At 41.2% G+C, this 10926-nt stretch overlaps 1 protein-coding gene across 1 annotated transcript; it reads left to right on the plus strand.

Moving 5' to 3' along the window:
* The first annotated feature begins 9462 nt into the window (after positions 1 to 9462).
* On the plus strand, positions 9463 to 10617 carry LOC118482774. The gene is made up of 3 exons (XM_035978436.1): positions 9463 to 9609; positions 9733 to 9973; positions 10070 to 10617. Exons 1-3 carry the CDS (start codon positions 9463 to 9465, stop codon positions 10615 to 10617), a joined length of 936 nt encoding a protein of 311 aa, XP_035834329.1.
* The last annotated feature ends 309 nt before the right edge of the window (positions 10618 to 10926 follow it).

The raw sequence follows: 10926 nt of genomic DNA on the forward strand, positions 1-10926 counted from the left end.
GCATAAAGACCGAATATCTCAGAACCTCGGCAATCTATCAAACGAAATTTCGGTACTAAGACCATATGCCAATGAATGGTTCCCACCTGGTCTTCAGTCGATTAAGATTTATATCACCCTGCACACTTTAAAATGATTGTGAGCCTACCGATACATCTTATATAGAGCTGCTTATCGTTTTGCATTTAAGGTTTAAAGAGGTTTGGATAGACCACTGATGTACTATCATTTTCTCTTTTGCTCTCCAGGAAACTCATTTTTGTTTTTCTATTGTTTTTGTGTTTTTTTTTTTTGAAATTTTTCGATGTTTTTGTATTTTCCGATTTTTGGATTTACTCCCCCTAAAATCAACAAACTAAGACAAATTTAAAAAAAAACAAAGGTATTTACAAAAATGATTTTCCGATGTTGGTTTACTCTTGCTTGACCTTAATGCCGTTTACCAATAATAAGAAGTCAAATCTAGATTTGTCAAAAGCTTTGGTAAATAAGTCGGCACGTTGGTCATCGGTGTGGACCTTAACAACATCGATTAGCCTTTTCTCAAAGCAATCACGTATGAAGTGATATTTGATTTCGATGTGTTTGGTCCTTGAATGCTGCACAGGATTTTTAGTGATATCTAAAGCAGCAGAATTATCAACGTATATAGGAGTAGTTAGGAATTCAAAACCGTAGTCCCGCAATTGTTGTTGGATCCAAAGAACTTGTGAGCAACAACTTGAGGCAGCAGTGTATTCAGCTTCGCATGTTGATGTAGCTACACACGTCTGCTTCTTGCACTGCCATGTGACTAGGCGATTTCCTAAAAACTGACATCCAGCCGTTGTGGATTTGCCGTCGATTTTACATCCGCCAAAATCAGAATCACTGAATGCGACCAAGTCAAAGTTATTATCCCTAGGATACCACAGACCGGTGTCGGGGTAAGCCTTCAAATAACGAAAAATCCTTTTGACAGCTGCAAGATGTGAGGCCTTCGGATTAACTTGATATCTGGCAAGTAGGCACGTTGGGTACATTATATCTGGCCTTGATGCTGTGAGGTACATAAGGGATCCGATCATCGCGCGATAGTACGAAGGGCTAACAGGTTCACCCTTCAAGTCAGGAGTAATTCCGTGATTAGTTGGCAGTGGGGTACCAATGGGCGTTGCATCGGACATCTGGAACCGGCTCAAGATGTCTCCAACATATTTAGTCTGATGGATGAATATCCCAGACTCCGTTTGTTGCACTTGTAGGCCCAAAAAGAAATTCATTTCCCCCATAGCACTCATCTCGAATTTATCCTGCATGATGCGCTCGAAATTCCTACACAAAGCATCATTAGTAGAACCAAAAATAATATCATCAACATATACCTGAACCAGAAGAAGATCTCCATCTTGTTCTTTGATGAAGAGAGTACAATCGATAAGACCTCTTCGAAAACCGTTCTCCAGCAAATATGTAGATAAGGTTGCATACCAAGCTCGTGGTGCTTGATGAAGACCATATAGAGCTTTGTTAAGCAACCAAACCCGATCGGGATGAACAGGATCTTCAAAACCTGGAGGCTGTTCGACATATACCTCTTCTTCAACCACACCATGTAGAAATGCACTTTTGACGTCCATCTGGTAAACCTTGAATCCTTTGAATGAGGCATAAGCCAGAAAGATCCGAATAGCTTCCAGACGTGCAACAGGTGCATAGACTTCGTTGTAGTCGATCCCCTCTATCTGACGAAAACCTTGAACGACTAAACGAGCTTTGTTTCGAATAACCACTCCACGGTCGTCTTTCTTGCATTTGAAGACCCATCGAGTGCCAATCTTCTTGTAGTTCTCGGGTTTTTCAACAAGCTTCCAAACACCAAGCTTGTGAAATTGCTGTAATTCTTCCTGCATGGCTTCCACCCAGGCACTATCTTTCAAAGCGTCTTTCCACGACTTTGGTTCTTCTTGTGACACGTAACACGCGAAGGACCAGTCATTCTGTTGACCAGATTCTCTTATAGCTGAATACAAACCAGCATTCCGGTTGTTTCTCAGCTGATTACGCGTCTGCACACCGCGATGGACATCTCCTATGATATTCTGCTGGGGATGGGTATCATGAATCCTCATTTCAGGATTATCCGGTACACGAGCATTGATACCCAAATTATTCAGATTAAGATCAACAACCAACTCCACACCAGGAATGTAGGTAGAGGTGGATGCATTCCCTTCAGCAGTATCTACATTCTGCGTATGAGGTGTATCACCAGAGGCACCTTGAACAGGAGCAGCTGGAGCTGAAGATCCTTCAGCTGCATCATGATATTCATCATCTTCAGAAGAGTCATTATAATCAGCAGCATCTTCATAAACCTCATTTTGAACCATATTGTTGACAGACGTAGAAGCTTGAGGGTCAACAACAATAGGTCTAACCAATGGCGAGACAACAGCATTGTCACTTTCCAACAACATTCGAGCCGCTGCTGATTCTTCGTCAAAGGTTGGCAGATTGAAGGAGTCAAATAGCCCATCATAATCGAACATCCACGGATCACCCGGAGCCCTAACAGGACTCGTGTACCTTTGAACCCTAACTTCACTCCATAGCTCTATCTTTTTGGTAGCTAGATTCCAAACACGAAAATTAGGAGTAGCATATCCAAGGAAGAAACCCTCGATAGCTTTTGCACCAAACTTTCCATCCGGCTCAATCATAGTACAAGGAGCACCAAACGGTTCAAGGTAAGAAAGATCCGGTTTCCTTCTCTGAAGGAGTTCGAAACAAGTCTTGCCATGTCTCTTTACTGTAAGAACTCTGTTCAACGTGTAGCAAGCAGCCGATACAGCCTCTCCCCAGAATTGAATAGGGAGTTCCGACTCTACTAACATTGTTCTTGCAGTTTCAATAATCGTCCGATTCTTCCTCTCAGCGACACCATTTTGTTGTGGAGTATAACGAGAACTGTACTCATGAAGAATGCCTTTAGAAGTACAAAACTCATCCATAACTTGATTCTTGAATTCAGTTCCATTGTCGCTTCGGATCCTTTTCACTTTCAACGTATAGAGATTTTCCAACATTGTAAGAAGATCCTTGAGGATGCCAGGAGTTTCACTCTTGTGTGCCATAAAAGATACCCAAGAAAATCTAGAGTAGTCATCAGTAACTACTAAACAATAAGCATCACCAAACGTTGTCTTGTGCTTCATAGGTCCAAAAAGGTCCATATGAAGACGTTCGAGAGGCATGCTAACAGTGTTGATTTTCTTCAAAGGGTGAGACTTCTTCGTTTGCTTCCCCTTTTGGCACGAGACACAGATATCTTGCAAATGAAAACTTCTTACAGGCACACCATTCACAAGATTATTTTTCACCAAATGGTTCATCTTTCTCAAGTGAATGTGTCCCATTCTTCTGTGCCAAGATATAGACTCCTTTTCTGTGGCTTTTGAGACAAAGCAAGTAACTTGTGCAGATGTTGTAATCGCGTGGCTCATGTCGAGAATATAAAGATCATTAACTCTCGGAGCCGATAAGAGAACCCATTCTTGTGGAATTTTGAATCCAGGTTTCAGCACATAGCAGCCAGCGTCATCAAAAATCACTGAGAACTTTTTATCGCAGATTTGCGACAAACTCAGAAGATTGTGATCAATTTGTTTCACATAATTGATCTTATCAAAGCACACGATACCATTGGAGATACTTCCTTCTCCAGTGATGTATCCACCTTTGTCACCCGCAAAAGCAACATACCCTCCTCTGATATTTCTCACGTCATACAGGAGCCGTAAGTCGCCAGTCATGTGCCTGGATGCTCCACTATCAACAATCCAATGACTATTAATAGTTCCTCCTAGAACATCCTGCACTTGTCATTCGAACACATTAGTTGAGGATGGGGACCCAAGCCTTAGTGGTCTTGGGTCGTCCCTGAGCATCTCGAATAATGAGCTCGATTTGCTGATGGTTTTCAAACACATTTACTCCCCCTGAACTAGCACCCCTTTTAGGTCTCCTAGCTTGTTTTTGTTTACCAGATTGTGTATTATGTACAGTTTCTGATTTTAAAGGTTGTGACAAACTAGGTTTCCTTTTAACTGTTTTGACTTCAGATTTCAAAGCCTTTTCAACAGTTTTAATGTTATGACGTCGTTGTTTTGTTTCTTGTTCCTTAACAGTTCGTTTATCATGTTTTGGAGGAACAGGACGACGTTGTGGGTGAGACTGTTCAGATGGGGCTCGCTCAACGAAATTTGGTTTGGGCAAGTTGGTGCAATCCTTAATGATGTGCCCAACCTTCCCACATTTGAAACAAGTTCTCCTTTCAACAAACTTAGGAGAGCTTGATCGACTGACAGATGTTGAACCTGTAGAACCTGAGGTACTTGCTCTTTCATCACACCCATTTGTATGTTGGGTGTAATTGTTATCACTGTTACGTTTCAAAATGTTGACTTGTTGCACAAAATCATTGTTTGATTTGTTTTCAAAAGTCTCAATTTTATCTGTACCTCTAGATGCTACAAATTTAACATCTTTTCCTTTCTTCGTGTAACGAGCTCCTTTTGATTCAACCTTAGCCTTTGGCTTTGGAGCTCGTTGTGGTTGTTTACCCTTAGAAGCAGTCGGTTGTTGATTGGTTGGAGATTTTTGATTACCAAATTGTTTCCTAATCTCAGCCTTAGGAATTGGATCACATTGTGTTACCACAATTCCTGGAAGTGTTTTTCCCAAAAATTTGTTTGTATTGTCTTCAAAGACTTTATCAATCAAAGATTTATTTACATTTTTAATTGGAAAAACATGATCTGAGTAGATTTTATTATCTCCAACCAAAGTGTACAACACATTACTGCTTTTAACAGTAGACACATCTGCCTTGTCAACCTTGACAGGATCAATCACTTGCTTCTCAACAGATGGAACCTCAGGAGTATCAGGATCACAAAGGATGTGATTCTCTCGTGGAATATCTACTCCTTTCATCTTGCTAAGTGATTTATCCTGATCACTTACAGCCACTTCTGATTCATCATCCGATGTCTCATAGTCCTCGATAATTGGAGGACTTTGTTTCATGGATGGTGAAGTTTCTTGTTCCTTAGGGGCTGTGTTTGAAGAACTGTCCGGTTTGAACCCTAGGCCAGTAGAAAATTCCTCAAAGTTCAAAGGCACACTGGTTTCATACCGAGGCATTTCTTCTTCATCAGGCATCTTGGTATAGTTGTCCATCAAAGGGGGTGGACACGCCTTATACCCTACACCTTTCACGTTACCTTTCAGTTGTTGAACGTCTATGATGTGATCAAGCACAAATCGGGAGTTAGAATAACTCTCCAATTTTTGTTTGATCGCATCATGCTTGCATTGGGCAATGGCTAATTGCTTCTTAGTTTCTTCCACAAGGTTAATGTATTCGTTTATACTTACTTGTTTGTGATAAACTACTTTGTTAACCTCGGACACATTTTTCTTTAATGTTTCTATTACAGATTTAAATTCTTTTTCATTCCGGGTTAAAGCCATGTTTGCCTCTTGGCATTTCGACAGTTCAATAACCAAATTCTGGTTATGACTATGAAGCTTTTCTGATTCAAGCTTCATCTCTGCACATGATTTACAAATACTAGGAGCAGGAGGTTCAGAAGTTACCTGACTAGTAGAGGCTGAACCATTTGCCATAAAGGCAGTTTGAAAAGAAAAAGCTCCATCTTCAGAGAATAGCTTTTCCATTTCCTTTGATGCAGTAGCAGCCTTCCTAATCAGAATTGATTTCTGACATTTTAGCTCATCAGCTTCATTCAGAAGATCCTGAATATCTTCACTTTCTTCCTCCTCATCAGGCTCTGAGTGATTATCCCCAGAAACAGAGCCTTCTTCATCCGAACTGCCCGAATAACCAGAACTGTCATCGCTTCCAGAAGATTCTTCTTTTTGAACCTGCTCGATGACCTTAGCATACAGTGCAGTTCCACTTCCCTGATCTCCTTCACCAAACTGCACTGACCAGTCACATCCTTCATCAGCTTGAACAGCCAAAGCCCGATTGTGATTGGTAGTTCCAGGCTGTCCCTGATTGTTGTTCACTGCCACCATCCTCCTCTCACGGTTTTCTTGTTGGGCATTCACATTTGTCTGGTTTCTGAAAGGGTTGTGATTGCCGTGTTTTGTTGGTCGAGTGCACTCACGTTTAAAGTGCCCTTTCTCGCCACAATTAAAGCACGTGACGGCATTAATATCAAACCCATACTTCGTGTTTTTCTTTCCTTCCAACGAAGTTCTTCCAGTTCGTGCCATGAAATCTTTCGCCCTTCTAACCGCACTAGCAAAAGCCCATTTAATATCCATCAACTCCATTTCTTCCTTGTCGATCTGATCATAATCTTCATTGGTCATATTGATGTTTCCAAGCTGACCTGCTACCAAACCACAGTATGCACTGACCATGGTGTTGATAATCTCCATATGTTCTTTAGCAACTTCAATGCTAAGGTGTGAGAGATTTGAGTTGTCGACTCGGATTGTGTGATGACTTTGGGGTTGAGGTTGAGGATTGCTTGTATAGTGAGCTTGCTGTTGTTGTTGTTGAGGTTGTGGCTGTGGCTGTGTTGGAACAGGAATATAGGACCTCGGATCGAATTGAGGTTGTGGTGGAGCAGCTGTTGATTGAGGAAATGGAAAGGAACTCGTATTGGACACAAAAGCAGTTTGAAGCTTCGGTTGCTGAACAGAACTAGAACTAGCTGAAGGGCCAAAACCAGGCAAATACATTTCTGTGTTTTGAGGAGCTGGAGCACGCCTTGCTTTCCTAATTTCTTCATCATTTTTATGTTCCAGCTTCTGAATGAACTCATAGATGTTAATCGTTTCTAGAGCTTTAGTATGCTTCAACAGCTCAATAAACGAACTCCATTTTGGGGGTAGGGCGTCAGCAAACCTATTCACCATGTCTTGTTGAGTAGCTGCCACTCCATATGCACACATTTCACTAATCAAATGATAGAAACGTGTGGTCATATCATTTAGAGTCTCGTTTTCTAAAAACTGAAAGGATTCAAACTCTTTCTTCAACAAATCATGCCGAGACTTTCGAGCAGCTGCATTGCCTTCTCCTCTAGCAACTAAGGCATCCCACAATGCTTTCGTGGTCTTGCAATATGAAAACTGATGGTAGATGTCTTTGTTGAGTGCTTGAGTAAGTGTGGCATAGGCCTTTTTCTCCAATTCATAAGCCTTCTTGTCATTTTCAAGCATGTTGGCGTAACCTTCTGAAGTGGATGCTCTACTTTCAAGACTTTCATTGAATGCATTGACAAAACACATCCAAAGGTCGGTGCTTTGTCCTTGAACATATGTGTGAAAGCGGGTTTTCCATGACGGAAAGTCATTCATGTGGTTCAGCTTTGGTGGACGATTGTTGCTGCCTGTTTCACTCTCACTAATCAGAAGGTTCTGAAGACTTTGACTTTGATTGGATACCAAAGCCCATTGACATGAACTTATTGATTGTTGTTGTTTTGGAATGGCACTCGTCATATATTCAGCCATCGACATCTGTTTCAGATCTGGTTGTGGATCCGTACTCCAATCCCAAGGACTTGTGCAACTCATTGTGATAAAAAATTAACAAATAACCTACACACCACAAACTGTTAACAACAGACAGACAACAATTGAAAGATACAATCTGATCGAAAGATCAAGACTTGTTCGAAGGATCAACAGTGATCGAAAGATTACTGTTGAGTTTCGAGCAAAGTCTTCGAAAGATTCTCAATGAAAGATCCTTATCTTTCGACTGATTATCACGAAAGATTCACAGTTCGAAAGATCTATATCTTTCGAATACTGATCTCGAAAGATTCACAATGAAAGATCCTTATCTTTCGAGATGTATCCTTATCTTTCGGACAACCAACTTTCGAAAAGATTCCAACTACGAAGGATAACCCTTAGACTTCGAAAGACTACTCGAAGGATGCTAATCTTTCGAGCTGTCTCCAATCGAAAGGTGATCTTTCGAAATCGAAAGATATCCTTCGGAAGCTTACTGACACACTGACACGAAAGGACAGGTTGGTATACCAACTTTCGGCAGAAAGGATGTTCTGCCACCAACTTTTTCACCAACTTTTTGACTTTCAAAAAGTTTACCCAAAATGGCAACCTTATCCTCAAGTTCAGTCACCGGAGACAAACCGGAAGTATGGCCGGAAAGTTCAAAGTTTCACAAAAACGATTTTTATGTTACCCAAACCGACCCCGAACACTCCCGATAGGTTTAGTATTCGTTTTTCAGTTTCAAAATGCAAGGAAACTACCAAAAACGAGTGCTAAACCAAATGTCCAAACACACCAAAGAACTCGAACAAACCGGTTTTAAACAAGGTAAAGAGCGAGGCTCTGATACCACTTGTAGGTCCCTTTTCTCGGAGGATCGAGAACAACCTAAACCTTGTTATACTAACCCACTAGCGAGTGCGGAATCCAAGCTAGTAGGCAAACCGGGATGAAGCAAGAACAAACACAAGAACACACAAAGTTCACCGATTAACACCACTGTATTAATACGTATGAAGGTTACGGTTACAAGCACAATGTTTACAAAACCAAAGATGTAAACTCTCAAGTGTGTGTGTGTGTTTTCCAGCAGAATGCTCTCAAGCTCTCTATCTCTTGTCTGTGTGCATCTACCTAACACTAACACACTGCATGGGTATTTATACCCATACATAGCAGATCTGGTCGAAGGACTCGATAGATGGTCCGAAGGATCATCTATCGATGACAGGGAGCTCGAACGATCAGCATGGACATCGAAGGATCATCCTTCGATGTCTAATGGTTGAACCATGGTCGAACCATATCTTTCGAGCACCTCGAAGGATCAGCTGTATCCTTCGAGGCTATCCTTCGATCCAGACAACATCATGTTGTCCAAGTCAAACTAGGAGGATAGTTGACTTGGTCAACTTACAGACTGACTTAGGACATCGTTTTCATACAGACCGAACACAGACAAAGTACAGACACAAGTGCACCAACACGGGTTTAAAGGGTCAGGATCTAAGATTCTTTTACCGTTCTTTTATCGGACGATCAGGGGACTTAACCAAAATTTTAAGGGGGGCTATCGGTAGGCGCCTCCCCCCCCCTTCTTCTATCGGGGCGCCTGCCCCTTACACTCAATAGGGGCCATTATTGTATATAATTGGGATAAAATATTGCAAACAAAGTTTCATGTGTTGCCCGGGTGATGGGATAAAATATTGGATTTTACAATTATTATCTTTAAAGTTATTGAATTTATCTTTAATCATGCAGCAGCAGCAGCTAGGGAAGAGCATGATTCACGTGTTACGGTAATATATTAAGTCACCATCCTTGTAACATCGATCTTCATTTCCTAGACCCAACTTCAATTCATCATTTCTCCATCAAATCAAATCATAAGTTTCTTTCCCAGGAGTTATGGCTTACAACTCAACACATGAGTATCTTAACAATATTACAGATTCATTGCTGGGGTACCTAAAGTTTATATACAGATCAGAACTTGAAGATCGTTACAGCGCACCTATGTTATGGATTGGGATGTACATCGCGTTAGCGTCTCTGGTTTGCAACCTTGCCATGATGGCTGAATTAGTACATGGTTTTCGCAGCAGAATGTTATGGTTTCCCTCTAAATAGTTTACTATTAATTCTGCTTCTCTTACGGTAATATCTGTTGCAATGAAGTTACCTGTGGATCTAACTGGTTCCATGCCGGGTTATGTGGACCAAGTGGCAAAGCTCGGAAGCATGGCTTTTATGTGTACCATGATGGCTAACTTACTGCTTTCTTTAGGAACCATGGAGAGCAATGAGCTTTTGTCTAACATCGGAGCTTTGTGTGTTCAAGTCATCACGTTGGTTCTGAATGTTTGCATTCAAATGCAAACCGGAGCTGTATCCATATCAACCCATAAAGAAGATCCCCGTATCATACAACTTACTTCACCTAAACATATAAGTACCCATCCTAATCCTGTATTACCCTTTATTTATGTGATTTTGTTAGTTTTCTTATTGATAGTATATATATGTTCATCTTTGGCGATTCTAAAAACCAAACAGATGATGGACTCCAAATACCAAAAAGGTCATGATAGAGCTTCAAAACACATTCAACCATCACAAGGAAAAATAGTAACGGTTGATGAGCTAGAAAACCATGTGAGAAAGCATTGGATGATGGTAGAAAGTGGCAGCTGCCTCCATTTCATAACAGCTTGCTTTTATACAACATCTGCTTCTGGGGTAATATGTCTATTAGTCACCATCTTACACACTTATACTATGTCCGGGACTATTAAAGCCATGTTGGCTAAGGACTATGATTCGGATTATGGCTGGTCCATGCTAGTAATTCTCACAGTGCAATCGATTAGAGTCCTGATTGGTACAATTGTACCACTTTCTAGATGTTTTGCAACCTTAAGCTTTGAAGGGTCAATCCACTTCAAGGTCTTTAAAGTAGAACGTCATTGGACTCAAAAGTTAAATGATTGGAAGCAAGCTAGTATAAGACTACTGACGACGAGGATCCCCGCTTGGGCTCCCCGTCTGGGCTCATCGCCCTAGATTGGTGGCTGTGTTGGTGCACTTGTGTCTGTACTTTGTCTGTATTCGGTCACGATGTAAACGATGTCCTGTTCTTGTGTTGTAAGTTGACCAAGTCAACCATCCTCCGGTTTGACTTGGACAACAGTTGGTAAAAGTTGAAAGATGTACTGTCTCGAAGGATAAGGGATCGAAGGATGATGTGGATCCTTCGATCTCATCGAAAGATATGCTTCGAATGATTAGACCTCGAAAGATGATCTTTCGAGGTCCCTGCTGATCTTTCGAGTGACCTGCTGATCTTTCGAGTGACTTGTCTTCGATAGATGA

The sequence above is a fragment of the Helianthus annuus genome, chromosome 10, assembly GCF_002127325.2.
Source record: "Helianthus annuus cultivar XRQ/B chromosome 10, HanXRQr2.0-SUNRISE, whole genome shotgun sequence".
Classification (NCBI taxonomy): domain Eukaryota; kingdom Viridiplantae; phylum Streptophyta; class Magnoliopsida; order Asterales; family Asteraceae; genus Helianthus; species Helianthus annuus.